This window comes from Ptychodera flava, chromosome 22, assembly GCF_041260155.1.
Source record: "Ptychodera flava strain L36383 chromosome 22, AS_Pfla_20210202, whole genome shotgun sequence".
Taxonomy (NCBI): Eukaryota; Metazoa; Hemichordata; class Enteropneusta; family Ptychoderidae; genus Ptychodera; species Ptychodera flava.
The window spans coordinates 18,184,130-18,202,595 of record NC_091949.1 but is presented as its reverse complement, the minus strand read 5'-3'; the positions used below and the strand labels follow the sequence as shown (position 1 = coordinate 18,202,595).

General features: G+C 38.4%; 2 protein-coding genes across 6 annotated transcripts in view; one reads left to right on the top strand and one right to left on the bottom strand.

Annotated features, from left to right (window-relative positions):
* LOC139122864 (prolyl 4-hydroxylase subunit alpha-1-like) overlaps positions 1-18,466 on the top strand; it is a 51,302-nt gene that overhangs the window by 15,793 nt on the left and 17,043 nt on the right. For all 4 annotated transcript variants that reach the window (XM_070688683.1, XM_070688682.1, XM_070688681.1 and 1 more), the window contains exons 5-8: positions 623-783; positions 1,429-1,480; positions 3,602-3,795; positions 5,032-5,205. In XM_070688683.1, coding sequence (XP_070544784.1) covers positions 623-783; positions 1,429-1,480; positions 3,602-3,795; positions 5,032-5,205 — 581 coding nt within the window. The remainder of the gene's footprint in view (positions 1-622; positions 784-1,428; positions 1,481-3,601; positions 3,796-5,031; positions 5,206-18,466) is intronic.
* Positions 12,615-15,375, bottom strand: LOC139122855 (uncharacterized). Of its 2 annotated transcripts, XM_070688668.1 has the most exons (3): positions 15,036-15,375; positions 13,547-13,743; positions 12,615-12,745 (listed from the first exon to the last, which is right to left on the bottom strand). In XM_070688668.1, exons 1-3 carry the CDS (start codon positions 15,210-15,212, stop codon positions 12,700-12,702), a joined length of 420 nt encoding a protein of 139 aa, XP_070544769.1. In that variant the 5' UTR covers positions 15,213-15,375; the 3' UTR covers positions 12,615-12,699. The 2 variants fall into 2 exon arrangements, with proteins under 2 accessions (XP_070544769.1, XP_070544768.1); XM_070688667.1 differs by lacking the exon at positions 12,615-12,745 and having other exon boundaries at positions 13,056-13,743.

The window sequence follows — 18,466 nt, the reverse complement described above, 5'->3', positions numbered from 1 at the left end:
CAGCAAATGGTTCATATGGAGGCAACCTGTTAATATATAAGATAAATTGTTTAATGGATTATTGTTGTGAATTATATATTATTTTATGAATCACGAAATATGACAATTTACTTTCATGTATCAGTGGCCCTGGTGATCACGGCTTCCGAACACTGTATTCACATACAAGGAAAAGTGTACAATTCAAAAGATCATGTATCTGTGTGTATCATGTGTCCTCTTTTCACTGTGACTGCAGTGGAGTGTAAAATCCCTCAACTGTGACTTGGGAAAGAATTTATGGCACTTTTTAGTGCCCATGCTGTTAACATTCAATTCTGACAAAAAAATCAGTTACATGGTCATTAATGTCCGTTGATACAATTCAAATGTTCACATGGACTGCTAGATTGTCCCTCTTTCAACATTGATGCGGGATCCCTTTTCCAATCCAAATTTAGTACAGAAATAAATGTTTACATGGCTGCTTGTATTTCAGATCATTGATCATGTGATCAATGGAAAAGAGAGTTTCCGGATAATTAGTATAAATGTATGAATTATGTGCAATTGCAGCGTCACAAATTGTCTTTTCAATTTATTGAAAAACACCTTGATTTCACTGTAATTTGCTTCTTTGCAGCACTTGAGTGTTTTGAATTGGGAAGAGTGGCTTACGAAGACACAGATAACTTGCATACAGTTATGTGGATGAAAGAGGCTTTGAAGAGGGCACAAACTGAGAACCCTCCAAGCATTGAAATTTCTGTAGTCCTGGACTATCTGTCCTATTCCACTTACATGGTAAGTTGCCAACTGCTCAAACAGTGTTTAGCCCCTATCATATCTGGCTGCCAACTTACTTAGGGTTAGGATTGCTTATGTCTGTGCTGGCTGTCTGTTCTGATCTATCAACCAGACAGACATTGCTTGGTTTCGTTCAAACTGGAGACAAGAATATGATATAGCAGATATACGGAAGTCAACTCATCCCCCTTGGTTTTCTGTGGATATTTGTTTTGGAACAACTCTCGTGTGACGTTGTAACAAGCTATATGTTCCCATAATATTTTCAGATGTTTCCATAGCCTTTCAAATTTCAGCTTTTATATTTTCTTTGTGACAGAATCTCTTTTTATGTGTTCTGTATCTACACTTGAGGTACATGTAGCATATTTGCACTCATGAAACTAGTTTTACAGAAATAAGGTAAATCGAATTATTTTTGAAAAATCAGGTAAATTTACAGAATAGAGACATAGGACAACTTATTTTAACTAGTGGCAACACACGATTTTATCAGTTTTCACCTTTCAAGCAAAAATCAACTTAATTATCTTGTGAAAGAAGTACATGACAACTAAGGATGAAAGATCTTTGAAGTTCAAATTCTCATGTCAGTGCTCAGTGTTCAACTACAAGCCGTCTCTTTATGATCTGATCATGTAGATTGGTGACTTGAAAGAAGCACTCCGTCTCACTGAACAACTGTTGGATATTGGTAAGTACATGAATTCATTATGAGAAAACTTTTCCTCATTCTTGAGATATTCTTAGTGTCTCTGACACAAAGATCTTGAGACTTGAACTTACTGGTATACTGTCATTACAACAAGTACCATACAGTTTTGTATACCAGAGTGGATATGTCCTTATGATACTTCTTGCAATATTCCTGTCTCCTTTGGAAGGCTGCAGTGGACGTCCTCTAGTGATTATTTTGTACAATCATTCTACAATCATTGTTAACAGTCTTCATCAATTCCTTACTTCATGACCAAAAACTGTTTCCATGGTGATGGTTAATACCAGTAATTACAAACTTCAAGGTACTCTTTGAACAGAAATATTAATTTTTAGAACTAAGATAATCAGGGGAATAAATAATTTGTACACCAGTCCGCATGTGTCTCTAGATACTAACCCTACATTTTATAGGCAGGAATTCATTCTGCACATGGCGAGTCTTTACCCATACTTGGATGGTTTCATACATGAGTGCGGTGTTCTGGGAGATTGAATCAGGACAGCACACAATTTATCACTGCTTTCCCAGAAAGATGTGAACATTGCAGGGGATATGAACAGGGACACAGCAAGTTCATTGTATGAATCTGTTTGCTCCTTGCTCTAACATACATGAAATAGTTACAAAAAGGTGACAGCTGCAGTTGAAACAATTTAAATGAAAATATATAAAAAATGTAATAAAATATGACCAGGAACAATGTGTTCAATATAAATATAATTTATCAAGCCAGTTTTATTTACATGATAGCCTATTTGTGGTAAACTGGTAAATTATTGACAAGTTTTTGCATATACCCAGATACTCACAGAAAATGTGAATATTTCAAACACAATTCAATTAGCCTGGCTATGCATTAGTAAAATGTGAACACCTATAATCCTTACACCCCCATTTTGCTGGATATGTAGTGCCTCCCAATTTATCAGAAACAATAGGGATGAACCAAAGTCTGGAGATGACTGAGTTGAATCTCATCTTGTATCAAATGATGGACCAAATCAATTATCATCTAAGAGGATTGTCGACCTGTCTACAGGCAATTGGGTTGAACAAGTTGTAAGTCAAAAAGTATTGATGGTTGTGGCTGTGTTGTGCTGTTCAAGGACATTCAACATTTCTCGGTATTTTTAGTTGTCCGTCGGGACTTAAAGATTGGTCTCTGTCCATCCATGCATGCATCTGTCTGCATAGGTACATGTGTCTCAGGCATGCTGGGGCCTATTTCTTTTAAACTTGGTACAAGGATAATAAATACACTCTGGCATATCAATTGATTTTGTTATATAATCAAATATGGCTGTCTGGCGGCCATTTTGTTTCCATTTTCTTCATGTCTGAAGGCATTATACGGGTGTACCTGGGCCGAATTTAAGTTGGCACATGGACAACACACTATGACTTACAAATGCACGCAAAATTATTTTTGGACATGATTCAGTATGGCTGTGACGAGGCCAATTTTTTTCGAATTTTTCATGTCAAGTCATATTACTCTGGCATGCCTTGCTGATTTAATTTTTTTTAGGTTTGGCAGAAGGAAAATATGCTATGAGGCTGTCTTTCACCCAGTTTAAGTGATATATATATTAATTGCTTCAATAAAGTTTGTGTGTGATGTGTGATATTGAATGTACGAGCGTGAATGCTTCATGAACCCTACGGCATATCGAGGGGTCGCAGTCAGAAAAATTGTTACAAGTATAAGCTTAGTTATTGAACCCCCTTTCTTTTTTGAGAGTGATGATTTGGCTGAGTGGTTTTGTCTGTGGCTTCTCCATTAGGTGACTCAGTTCCCTATATTATGAGTTTGAACCAGATTGAAAACACCATATTATATGTGCATGAGAAAATATTTTATGATTTGAGCATATAAATTCTTGAAATTCAATGATGAATCTTCCAGAATCCATACACGAATCTGAATTCATATATCTGTTTTCAATAAACTTTTTATGAATATGTAACATAAACATGACTACTACTCACTTATTTGCATTCTTATCAACCAAGAAACATACAATTTGACTTTGTGGGGACTGTGTCATCAGCGATGACTTGTTAATTACATGTACAACTTTTGTTGCATTACAGAACCTGACCATCAGCGAGGGCATGGCAACAAGGCCTTTTTTGAACATGAACTTGCTGTGATTTCTGGACAGAAAGGAGATACTGGTGACATGGAAGAGGATGAAACTAACAAAGTCCAAGACAGCAGACCAAAACGAAATGTCCCTGAAAGGGAGGCATATGAGGCCTTATGTAGAGGGGAGCAGGTTCAGATGGTAAGTTTGCTTGCCCCGATTCATCAACACTGTCTGCATAGGTCTGATCACAGTGACCTGATTTTAGCTAAATAAAACAGAATGCATGTAGGATATTTTCTGCGGTTGACAGCTAGAAATTCAGAGATTTTTCGTCTCTGTGCCCCTTTCTTTATCACTGCAGCTTGTGGTGATATTTTTTGACATGTGATCTGTATAGAGTAAATGAGAACATTTGTGGTAATAGCAACAAATTTCATAATTGTAGAAGAGTTACATCTAAAACTCTTGTTATAATTAATGACCCAGTATGTATTTGCATATTAATAATGGAACTTTGAAATCATTCAGAATCAGCCGAAATACTACTTAAGATCATGACTGCTCTAATCCAAACCTCTGTATAACACTGTAAATAAAACCCAGCTGAGGAAATGTAACATTTGAACTTACAGATTAAGTGATTTACACACTTGCATTTAGACAGATTTCCAGTACATGCAGAGACCAATTATTTCAAGTATGGTAAAATGATAAATACAGTGTGAAAATGTTTTCATAATATAGTTATACTATCTTTGAGAGAAAGTACATCGGTATACTGGCATATTTCATAACAGATCCAATATGCTACTGGATACCCAATTTTATGCAGCTGTCTCAGGTATGAGTCACAAACAGGAATTGATTTCTTTCTAGATGTGGTTCAAGGATGATACAAAATGACTTACCTAATGTTTTTGAAATTTGTTTTGCTCTGTAACGAACAATAGCCACCGATCAGCCATGTTAATGTCATGTGATTTGTCCTGTCTTCAGCTGTAAATTCCTCCACAGTAGTTTCACATTTACATTAAATCATGACTTGCATTGGTCTCAATTTGTTTTGCAACGGGATCCAAAATGGCTTCCATGAATTGGGACAAATGCAACCATTTAGCATAATATTAATTATTCATAAAACCCAGGGAATGTGAATTTGCATATGTTATTGTCGGACATTGCCTGAACAACAATATTTTGGAAGCATGTGTTGTATGATGATAGCCAGGAACAGCATCTCTTTAGCAGTTTAATGGATTTCATGTCTTACAAGCACAAGTCAGTGACCTAAGTAATTCTTAGTTAATTACTTATCATATATTTTCAATATTTCAAAATATTAAGCTTCAAGTCACTGTTATAGTAGTGTTTTAGGAAACCCATCTCAAACCAAGGGGGATGCTCATATAGATACTTTGTTTCCTTTTTTGACAGACACCAGCCAGGGAGAAGAAGTTGAAGTGTCGATTGCGACACTACAATAGACCATTTCTGTATCTTCAGCCTGCCAAAGAAGAAGTTGTCTTTGACAAGCCTAAGCTTATCTTGTACCGAGACTGTATCAGTGACGCTGAAATTGAAAGACTCAAAGTACTTGCTGCACCAAAAGTAAGTGGTAGCTTTGTTAACCATTCCTTGTGGTATCATATCACACATATCCACATCTATATTGTCAGGGAGAATTTCATGATATTCATAGATTACTGCTCTGGGAGAAGAATTGAAAATGACTAAAATGTTCATATTTTTGTATTGCATTTCCTGACATTCTTCTCATTAATATTATTGTCCGTCTTCATGATTGACACAAGTTTTTTATACCTGAATAACAAATACAAATATTTTGGTATCTCATGACATTTTAACTCGATCAATGTATCTGTGCAGATTTCCATGTAAGAGAATGATTCCTTGTAGTAAGAACAGCAGACAGAAGTCTAGTAAACAATATACATGCATGTTGAACCATTGATAATTTTCCCATTGCAGAATGCCTTGCATTGGACAACTGATAGTTCATTCAGGCCTGAGACTGAGAAAAGGAAGCCATCTTTGAAATGGCTGATTTTCGTCTTTGGCAAAGAGCATGTTTTCTCACTGCGCTTCTGTCTTATCTATGGAATGCAAAGAATATTGATTTTTGTGGCATTTAAGACTCAAATGTGTATTTTCTATGGAAAGTTCACATTTACAGTCTTTTGTTATTGTGTAGTGTTATGCTATGCATGAGAGTATTCTTACATGTAACACTGTGCATGACGTTGGCTCCATGGTTGCTAATACTTGGCTTAACCTTTGCTTTGCTAAGATACAGGGATGACACGTTTGTTTATACATTTTCATGTTTTGGTCATGCAATCTTTCATTACTGTGATGATAAACAAAGATGTGACGTTGATTTACACACACCAATTTTATGTTGTTGTTGCCAGAAGAAAGATCATAAAATTTCCCATCAACTATAATGATTATATGATTATTTCTGTATCTTGCTAGCAAGTTAGCAGAGTGTTTGCCAAGTAAGAATATTTTCCTGTTCATTGTTGTATAAGTTCATTGAAGTTGTTCTATTGAATTTTTGTATGTTTTCCTGTCCAAGTATAAGCCCGCACTCTAGAGTTTTGCTCTTGTGTTTATATCTCATGTTGTCCAGCAAATGTAAATATCGTGTTGGCTGTGTGTACATATTTGTATGAAACAATGCCCTTCAATTTGTCAGAAACATTGTGAAATTATCAGATGGAAACAAAATGACAACTTTTAGAGGATTTATCTGAATGCAAGTAGTCCATGAGCACCAAAAAATAAAGAAGTGATGTTTTGCTGTAAGAATATTGCTGTAAGTTTAAAAATATGGTAAAAAAGTATGTAGGCCTCAAGCCCATGGATTGCCATTTACTCACTGGGTCCATTAGTTCCTGGAAAGTCCTGGAACTTTAAAGCCTTCTGGAAAGTCCTGGAAAAGTCCTGGAAAATTATATTGAGTCCTGGAAAGTCCTAGATAATCTATCCAAAATTTTCAAAATTGACAAGATGATCAGTTGTGATATCATAAAAATGGTACTCAAAATAATAGATAAAAATGATATATTTTAAAAGTGACACATGGAAATGGTATTTTTGACTGAAAAATGTTTTGAAAATTGCTTAAGTCCTTGAAAAGTCTTGAATTGAAGTGACTTTGAGTGTATGGACCCTGTACTCATGTAAAACAACATACTCTGTGACAGATCTTATATCATTTATTGGTACTGAAAAGCTCATGAGATAAAGAATTGCTCTACGAAGTTGTCTTGTGAAAAAGAAAAATTGTGATGGGCTTATGCTTGGACAAACAGACTTTGTGCCATTAAACAAATTTCAATTTTCTTGCTGCGATTTGTATTCCAATTTCAGGATTGCCTGTCACTTTGAACCGAACGGTGCTCGCTGTTGTCTGGGAAATAGAGACAAAACTTTTTTCTTTCTGAGGTTGTTGGGTACAACTGCAATCTTGCACTGCTATGTTCTGTCCTTGTTGCAGCTGGTAGCTGAAGTCCCAATACTATCTATCACTTTGCCCCCGTCTGTTTCTGTCATAAGTTGGCTGCTGCCGTCTCTTTCACCCTGTCCTGATTTCCTATCCCCCCTTCCTACGTTTGTTTTCTTTCTGAAGTTGCTGGGTACAACTACAATCATTATCTTACACTGCTATGTCCTGTCTGTGTTGCAGCTGGTAGCTGAAATCCCAATGCTATCTTTCATTCTATCTCATGTCTCTTTTTGTCATAAGTTGGCTGCTGCCGTCTCTTTCACCCTGTCCTGATTTCCTATCTTGCCCCTCCCCCTCCCCCATGCTACTCCCCTTTCCCATGCTAATCACACTCTCCACTTTATATTGTAGGCATGATGCTTTCTGCTTTACATGGTAGGCAAGCTGTTAACATGTGCGCATGGCAAAGAAAGCATTTTCTTGCTTGGCTGATATTTTATATATAGTGTTGTTGCTTGTCAGAGAACCAGTTTTCTCACTGTCTGTGTCTAAGCTATCACAGATATGTTAGGATGACTTGGTATTTGAGTATAACAGGCCACAGACCTCAATGTATCATGTATATTCATGCTATAATTGGTCTTCATAAGGTGCATGGCATACAATTCTGCTCGTTATATGTGTGTGAGGAAAAAATCTTCAGTCATTGAGTTGGTTATCATATTTCCCTTTCATGAATTTTGGATGAATTATTTGTCAATATGAATAGGGAGAAAAACCTGTGAAATACGAATAAACTCCAAGCCCAGGTAGGACCTTCTGTAGCTGTCATGGTCATATATGATATTGGGCACTGTAGGAATTTGTTCACGTACCTGATAGGTAAAATACAAACAGCTACATTCATATACAATCTTTGCAGTTGCACCATGTGTGTTTTCATTCTCCTTAGCTGACAAACTAAAATGAACAGAAAACTCAATATTGTGAAAGGATGTCATTGTAGAAACAGAAAACTCAATAATTGAACTTTAACGTCACCATCATGCATATTAATGAATAAGATTGTGTATAACTTAGAATACCATGCTTTGCGCTGTACAATAATGCTTAACTTTTGGCTTTCCTGTAGTAGCTGAAGTAATGGTGAAGGCTGCTGCATTTTGTTCACTAACAACCCCCTCCCAGATTATAACCCCTGCCAAACTTAGGTAGCTTTTGGTGGTGAGAATACAAATGATAGGCATCAACTACCCCAATTCCCATCAGCAGTGACTTAGAATTTTTGCTGGTCACATTCCATGATTTGAAAATAGGGCATCTCCTTTTGACTAGTGTGAAATATTTTTAGTTTCATATTCTTTAACAATTTCCAGTCATTCATAATGAAAATAATTACATGATATAGTTCCCCATCTACACTGCGTAGTGTTGTTTAGTTTGATTTAGTTGTGGAGTGGTCGAGGGTCCCTTGTTGTATTTCAAAGAGTGACCGATGGCCATTCGTGGTACCTCGCTCGTCATCCTTAAAACTGCTGCCTTGTCAATTAACACATGCCTAGGGCGTCGGCGACTTTAGGGTGGGTGGGTGGGCGCTGTCTGTCACGCTCCGCCGTGAGAAGGCATGGGTACTACATCTGGGTAACACTTATAAACCAGTCCTCATGCATATTCATATTTAGTTAACCAATCACTACGCAGTGTAGCTAGTTCCCCATCTACACTGCGTAGTGTTGTTTAGTTTGATTTAGTTGTGGAGTGGTCGAGGGTCCCTTGCCTCCTCTCTTGATCTCCCTCGACTGTACCCAAAAGCAAACCCTCTCCAATACTCATCACGCACATCTACAAATACCACACAAAGATGAAAGAGGAAAAATTATTTATTTTCCTTCATAAACATAATAGTCGACAAAACATAAGTCAGGAGCAGATATCACCAAAGTCACCCTGACGGTGTCAGCAAACGTAGCCTGACCTAACCAAATTGTCCTGTTAATCTTCACTAGCTGGTGGGAACGCTGCTGACGCCCCAACAAGTTCATTACATCTCTGATACATACTATGCGCTTCTCCTATCGATTGTTGTTGTAATCTGAAGGCGGGGGAGAAAGGCAACATCACCTTCGATAACTGCATGTAATACGATGCTGTTGATTGATTAGACCATCCTATATGCTGCATAATATCTGGGAGGGATGAACCTGATAAAGCTAATGCAATGGCACATGCACTGCGAAAACTATGAATAGTCTCTCCTTGAAAAGTGCCTGTTTTCTGCATATAGAATCTCAACCTAGCATTGGCTGCATTAGTAGAGATATGAGTACATTCCACTTTCCGATCCCTTGAAGTTGAACGGAACAGGTAGCCAGGACTAAGCGTAATACTTACTGCAATTGAAATATCGACATAGTCATTTATGGCCTTGACTGGACAGATCAGGCTATTTCGGTTCTGAAATAGTGCAGAGGGCCGCACTTTCCCATCACGCAGCGTCTTCCCCCATACATGGTTTAACACAAATCCACCTTCGGGTAATTGAACAATATTTTCGATTTTAGTCATTAAGAGGTCACCTGACCGGTCACCAGTGAACAAGAGAGTAAGAAAAAATGCTCTATCCCTCGCCAGTACAAAAGCCCGATATAAATCCATGTTTGGGAAAGCGCTAATTCCGAGTTAATATACTGAACGAGTTTTACAACTTTCTCGATTGTAATGGGGATTGCCTGTTTTGGTACTAAATTTTGTTTTAGTTGTTCTTCTGTGACGGCCTTTAGATATTCTTTCACCGTTTTATCTGCTGCCGGATTACCAGTCCAAGCCTTATATCCCACTCTCCACCTCGTCCTTCCTTTTCAAATATCGACCTCAACTGACCAATATATGAATCGACCGTTTTAAACGCCAAACGATGAGGGCAGGTACACAAGTCTTCCCCGGGACAGTCTACACGATGTACAACAGTACGGCCTTTGCTATCCTTCCAAACCAAAAACCTCAGCACATCTTTAGGCGAAGCTGACAGTATAGTCTTACGTGTGTCCAGGCTAGCTAGGAAATCCTCAAGTTCCCCCTGTAACTTAGATTTTCGTTCACCATATGGTGTTGACCTTATACGCTCTTGAACCTCCTGAATTCTCTCATCCAATGTCATGATATCGATGGGCAACCGTAGAGGGCGGTGTTCACTGTCGGGCACTCGACGAAATCCGCATTGTTGGCAAAAATTGAAAGAAATATCATTGGGTAACGGCACTCACGACATTTTTCTGCTGGTAACCACAGTCGAGGGGCACCTAAGGTAACATGGTCCGAAATCTGTAAAATATAAAAGAAGAATAACAGAAAACTCTAACAATTTTTTCCGGACAACATTTTAATTTTCCAATCATTCAAAAAATGAGTACGTAACCCTTACTTTATTTACATAATTACCATGTCCAAATTAACTAAAGGCCAAACCATAACAGAAAACATGTGTTAATCTCTGCAGTTGTCTAATCACATTTGCGGTAATCAATTCGGCACGCAAAAATATCATATACCGATGGGACAGAAAACCAGTGCCCTGTTTTTGTAGGGATTTCCCAGACCTTCTCACCTGCCTGAGCAAGTCGAACTATCTTGTATGATTTCATTTCCACTATAGGCCACCAATACATGCGGGGTGATGTTAAGGGAACAATTATGGTGGCTAATGCCTTCTCCTCCTCCAAAAACTTAAGTACAGGCCCTATCATCGAGAAGGCGGGAACACATAGTTGTTTTCTCCACCAATTTTCTGTGTGAACACATCAATGCCCGCTGAATCAGGGGTCTTCCACGGCGTGTAGTGCTTTAAAGAAGCACCATTCCGACCACTCTGTGCATTCGAGTCGAGGGCCATTAAGTCGACTGTATGTGGGCCAAATTCATTTTCTACTCGTTCCCAAACGCCGGCATAGTTTTGCGTCACTTGCCGACATCCTGCGCGATGGTTCATCAGCTGGATTTTCAGTTGATGGGATATACTCCATCTCCAAAACTATATCAAGATTTTCCACAGTACTATACAATTGTTGCAAAGCCTCGTTAGCCTCACTACTCTTTGTTCCCATATTTAACCAACCATAAAGTGCTAACTTATTATCAACTTGGGCTTTCACTCTGGTATTTTTAACCAACTCGCTATTTGCCTGTAAAATGTTCCGTAGGGCTAATATTTCTTTATATGCGATGCTTTTGTGCTGGAGATCACTAACCCAATAATCACATAATTGCTCATTACCATTAGTATAGATAATACCACCCCAAGCCCCAAGGGATGCATCACTCGCAAGGGAAACTGTGACATGCCGTTCATATTTCCAGTATGACCAGTCTCGACCTGTATCAATTCTCCTCCACCCTAGTATTTCATCCCGAAGATCGCCCTCTATCGGTATGCGTGACCCCAGTTTTTCTGCCTTTGCTATTGCTTTGGTCATTACCCTCACAAACAGCCTTGCTGCTGGAATTGCTACAGTAAATGAAACACATTTCCCAACGAATCGCTGCATAGTTTTCACTGGGATCCATTTCTTTGCTAAGATGGACTCCCTGAGATCGGCAAACTTCACTTTCTTGGCAGGAGGTAAGGTAAATGCCCTACGATTGGTATCAACCCCAAATCCAAGATACTCAATGTATTGGGTAGGCTGAAGCACACACTTCCCTATCCCTAATGTGTAGCCTAATTCAATCATAGTATAGCACAAAATAAAGCATGCGGCGTCAGCCTTTTCGTAATTTGACAGACTTGTGCTATCTGTTATCAACTGACCCGCGTGTCTGTCGTCTATGTAAAGGGAACAAGGTACACCCCAACGACGCACTTCATTCATAGCTGCCAAGCCCACTGTCTGGTAAATATATGGGGAGCACTTCCAGCCAAAGGGCAGCGTAGTAGCTACGTACCAATAACCGCCCCATTGTATAACCATTAAAGCACGACTCGAATGTGTCAAGAAAATGTGATCATATCCACTCTTGTCGTCCGTTTTTGTCTGATAATGCCCTTTATCCAGATACCGTGGTAGGTTTGTAATCAAATCTAATCTAAAAGGCAGATCTTTCATCCACTTATTCAAGTATCGCTGATCATGACAAAGCCTAGGTTTTGTAGGTTCTATAACCAAAGGCATTACTATATATGGTGGTGGTACTCTGCCAACCTCACCCCAGATCTCCAGTGACCCTGCCTGTACCCTTTCTAACAGTGTCCTACCTATAAAATCTTTGTAATGTTTACACACTGCATTGTTCGGCAAATATACACTTGGTGGAAAGCCACAATCATAATGTCTCCCGCACACTTCGCCTTTAAAAGGAGTGATATAGTCAAAAACTGACACGTAGTCATTTATCCATTTTTCAACAAGCCTCTGGTTATCCTGATTTTGCAATATACTAGACCAATATCCCTTCTTTCCATGAAGTCCTCCTGCTTTGAAATATGCCGGATCTCGAAAATGGAGTCACGTGCAGAGACTTTTAGTCCGTTCCGGAGTACCAGTTTGGATGCGGCAGCACGGTGGAACAATTACGATCATCCAAATTTATCCATCTTGTGGCCCTTTCAAGATGTTCTCCGTAAGCCGGTAGAGGATTCACCCTGATTTCCCTCTCCCATCCCGGAATAGCGGGAACATACACCTACAAAGGTCAAAACCACTCAATTTAGTATCTATCGCATACCAAAAGCGACAAACAGTCGTTTTGTTTGGGTTGTAATTTATTCTTTTTTGCAGTTGTTTTTTTTTTTTTTTTTTTTTTTTTTTTTTTTTTTTTTTTTTTTTTTTTTTTTAATTTCTTTGGGGAAAAAATAAACCGGGCATAGGGTTAGAAACCCCCGCCTAGTTGAAACAGAAGGGACTGTAATTAGACTACAGTACACCTCCCCCAGGCACGCCCCCATTTCCCAACATGCGCAAACCACTCACACAACAGACAATTTTACATTACGTTCTTATGGTCCTTTAATCACCATTATCAATTCCGTGCTACAATACAACAGACAATATAGTATTCCAGCCAAGGTGTCCTCTTATATCATATAGCCATACCTCAAACAAATCACCGTAAATCTACACTAATACCTATTTGTCATCTCTACTCGAACGGGAACGGTAAGATTCTCTTCTCCCGTCATCATATTTATCATATCTATCGTATCTATCGTATCTATCGTACCGATCATACCTATCACGTCTACCATAACAAAACCTAGCTATATGTCCAATTCTGTTACACTTCCAACATCGCAAACTTGATCTTTCTCTATTCTCTCTGCGACCAGCATTTGAACGGGTGCTAGTATTACCAACGGCTTTCTTAACTTTTGCAATTTTCTCTAAGATCTCTGCATGTGCACCTGATCCAAGTAGGGAAAGCAGCATTTGAGGCATAGCGGGTGATTGTCTCTCTTTACGCAGAGCCCGTAACATGGCTACGTACTTATGATAGTCTTTATGTCCTATATCCATCGATATGTCCACTAGCATTTCAAGGCGAGCCAAAGCTTCTTCTGGACTAAAAGCCGCTTCGTCCCGTTCAGCATACAACCGCAACTCCGTCAGTGATCTTTCGAACCTGTCGTAGGATTCCAGTCGAGGGCCACTTGACGTCTCCGATCTGCGAGTATGTGAGGGTCCCTGTAATGCAACAAAGCAAATAAACCTTAGCACCTGGGGTATGCCGCACGTTTAGCGTGTAATTTACATGACAATCATTTCTGGCCACACCCATTCACAGTCAGCCTGCAATATTCCCCGGAAAAAAAAAAAAAAATCGCCAACATGCAAGTCGTATATCGCAATTCTCACCAACGAAGAAACTGATATTCAGGCAGAAAACAGTCCCATTTTACATCACGAAACAGAAGACGGCACACCCTAACCTGTACAACTATCCCATTGCTCCGAGTGTAGAAATTCTCGGAGTTGTAAATATCGCTTATACTCAAGGAAATCTATCCAGGCGTGCACCGCTATACCACCATGCCACGTAACGTATACACTGACGAACTTCAGAGCTTCTACTCTGTACACACTTTACTCTGTGCATTTTCACAGAACGACCTACGACATGGCATTTCTATAAATGCAAGCAAAACACGAGCAAACCTCAATGCGTCATGGGCGGGTCCATATAATGCAAACGTATTCATTCCAACTGGCGCTATATAATTCGTCAACCCACAATGTTTATAACCTGCCATGACCAATCCGGCCATACCTTTATCACATTATGTGACAAGTACACTAATTCCAGATTCGTCAAACCCACATATATAAAATGAAAACACTTGGGACGACTCGTCGCCTTCACTACCATTCATTACAGTCTCAGCTTTTCATGGGGACGACTCAATACTAAGTTTCCTCTCCATTATGTCAATTCGTCAACCCAAACGCGTATTTCATAACTTTTCATGGGGACGACTCAACACTTGGTTTCTTCGCCATTATAACAACTGCCAATTCGTCAGACCCAAAACCACACTTCAGAACTTTTCATGGGGACGACTCAACAGTTTTCTTCGCCATTATAACAACTGTCCATTCGTCAGACCCCAAAACCACATTTTATAGCTCTTCATGGGGACGACTCAATAATCACTTCTCTTTCGTCAAACCCAAATACATTCCATTCTCACTCGAAAAGGACTCAAATCCCAGTTCCTGATGATATCTTCGGTCTTGAACGCAGATGATTCCATGAGATAACATCGGCCACCTGGGGAATTTATTCATTTTCCCGCTACCACATCTTACTATCTCAAAAATCCAAGTAGGGGCCTAACAGTGACGACTCAAGTCAAAATTATATTGTTCATAATATCAGCAGGTACCCACGCATTTTCCACCTATCAGAATACAAGCTGGATGTGAAAAGACAACACAGCAAAATGCACCAAATATTCAGTCTGCAAGGTAAAACTTACCGCATTGACTGGTTGCACTTGGCTGGTACTTGTTCGGGTACTGGTTAGAGCGACAGTAGCGTTGGTGGTAGTGGCAGTCGCAGTCCTGGTTGTCGACATTCTACTTACAGCCAAAGTAGTGAGAACTGGTGTTTGCAGTGCTGTGACAACTGTTGCTTGTGTGGTTGGAGTTGCCATTCTGAATTCCACAAAGAAAACTTTGATGACGAGCGAGGTACACTGAATATTGCTGTATGTCACGCTCCGCCGTGAGAAGGCATGGGTACTACATCTGGGTAAACCTTATAAACCAGTCCTCATGCATATTCATATTTAGTTAACCAATCACTACGCAGTGTAGCTAGTGTCCAAGGGACTTTTTTTTAAAGTGACCTCAACATTATATGCATTGGCAGCAGAAACAATTACTTCAATATTGTTTCCGACACATGACGATGTAAATGATCATGAAGAATAATCAGAGAAGACTAATCAAATTTTTATCAAAACATTCACGTACACACTGTTTATATAATACACTTGATGTCTTTCCAAATCTTTTGAATTCTGTCAGCCCCCCTAACTTAATCCAATCAGGATTCAATTTCTTGTAGTTGCTGTATGAAGACCTACGAGTCACAACCCAGCAAGCTTAGGGCAGCTTGTGTGCAGCTTTGTAGATTTCTGCTAGTGCCAAGGCAACAGTGCAGCATTCTGATTGGCTGTTGTAGATTGCTGCTTTCGCCAAGGCAACAGTGCAGTATTTTGATTGGCTTATATGACAACGGTTACCAATTCCATGACATGATTAGTCATACCATTCAGCATGATTCATGTATCTAATATTCGTTTCCATGGCTACTTTCATCTCCCAACCACCAAATTTACACACTACACCATTATATACTTATAGATGTGTGAATTTCATGTATGGTATTTCTGTAAAGAAATTTAAAAAAATATTCCATCTAGCAAAAACTCAAGTAGATAGGCATCTCATTGTGTAAATATTTAGGACCAAGTTTCTCATATGTACTAAAAAAATGTATTTCTAAAAATATGGGTAAAGCTGTCAAATTTAGTTTTAGGTTTGTGGTCCATAGGTATAACTCTATTCAGATAGATTAAAGCAAAATTTGCATATTGAAATTACTTTGGCCAACTCTCTGATTTTTTTGACCAAAACATTTCTGAAACTGCCTTTTTGATAGATTCCAAAATTGTATTGTAAACTTACCTTTGTTCTTATCAAAATGAATCACAGTTTTATCGATGCTGTTCTTATTCAAAATATCTGCTCTTTAAAACCTGATAGCTCACAGATATCTAATAGTTACTAATTTGATTTGCAAGCTCATAAGTTTTACATTTACATTCTGATTTTGTCAATTCAGGGTGCAATTTGCATATACAGTTTTTCAGAGTTAGTTGACAGACTGTTTTGGTAATAACATCTTTGAAATCTTATTGCTTATATCTTTCAACTTTGGTCTGTAGGTTCCCAGTGGTGACTTCATTTTGATTTGTTCAGGTGATGATGACATTCGCACAGTGTACTTTTGTAAGGCTGAAATAAGTTCCTCAATTTGGTCAAAACATCTCTGAAAATGCTTTGTTAATAACTACATATGATAGCATTCAAATTTGGTTGTAGGCTCTTTCCTTCTGATTCGTTCAAGTAATGATCATATTTGCACATATACTTTTGTCGGGCATATATTTAGCTCTGCTGTTGGAGATGCAGATCTGTTAGGGTAGGTAGGTTGATCATAGCATCTGCCATCCGTCTGTCATCTGTTGTCCTCTGTCATATTTAGCCTTCTCAGAAATGAGCACTCTGAAATTGATTACATTTCAAGTGCAAGTCACTCAGTATGATTGTACTCTGATTTGTCAATATGATGGGGATACTTGAATATGCGAAATGTCTTGGCTTATTTTGTTGTGTTAGGTCAAACTCCAATTTTTCAGATACATGGGTGAGATTGCTTTCAAATTGCTATGTAGCTTTCTTGGGATACTCTCATTAACTGCTATGAAATTAGAGAAAAAATTGTTAACATTTTTGAGAATTGTTTGCCATTTTTTGATTAACTTTTTCAAAAATCTGCTTCTCTGAAAGTGCTCATCAAAAAGCTATCAATTTGCTTTGAAGGTTCTCAGGGATTACCTATTCTATTTTGTTCAAATGGTGAAATTTTAACATATGTTTATTTTTTGGGCCAATCCTGTCACTTTTAGTCAAACATATTGTCAGACGTCATTGGTCAGATTGCTTTGAAATCAATTATGTAGCCCTCTAGGGATGCCCTCATCATAAAAACTTATGTAAGATTTGCATTTTAAAATTTTTGAGAATTTCTTCATGTTTTGTTCAATTTTTTGATGAAGATTTTTTTCTTCTTAAACTGATTTAGTTTGTAAGTTCCAAGGGATGACCCCAATCAGTTTGACACAAATTTGCACATGCAAATTTTTTGGATTAATAGTCTAATTTGTGGTTCAAGTACTGTTTCATCTGGTACTTCTTACACCTGTGAAATTCAATATGTAGCTAGCTAGGGTTATGGTCAATATAATTCCTACCGTGGTATCTTGCTTGAGAAATTAAAAATTTATGTATTATCTCAGTGCAATTTCAATACCTTGTCATATTCAAACCAAGTCAATTTAAAATGTCTGTCAGTGATTCTAACATAGTAAGCTGTATTCAGCAACAACACACAGCAGAGCTATATCGGCTGCCAGGTCGTTGTTTTAGTTCAAACATTTCTTGAACAGTATGGCTGATAGCTTTCAAATTTGGTTCGATGTTCCCTGATGTGTCGTAGTTTTGATTTGTTCAATTGATGATGACATTGGCATATGTAATTTTTTAAGAGCAGTGTTTCTCAGTTTGATCAAAGCATGCCTGGAAATGCTTATCTAATAGCTTCATAGCTGGTTCATAGGTTCCCTTAGATTACCTTTGAGTGAGTTATTGAAATTATGGTGTAAATTGCATATCCAAAATTTGGAGCCACCATTGTCATTTTTGGTCGAATCAGCTTTGTTTATACCGATCGTAGGTGGCATTCAGATTTGATTGAAGTCCTTTTGTTGTTCTCATTGTGGCTAGTGGCTTTGGCTTCTTTTATCATGTGTTTGTAAGATTTTATTTTTGAAACTTTTTTTGGCCAAAATATCACTTTATTAGTGTGTCATTATTATTACTATTGTACTTGGGCCTCAGCCCCAAGTACATTTGTTTCATTCCGTGGGAAAAAATTTGTAAGGTATAACCATTTCTGGCTGAGACCAGGGAGGGCAAAATGTCTTGGCTTCATCTTTCTTGGCATAATAAATGGCGTAATGATGTTAACTGAATGGAAGTGCTGCTCTCAGCCAGCTTGAATAAGTGAGATGTGAATATTAATGCTTCTCTATCTGAGTTTTTGCCACAAAATCTTCTG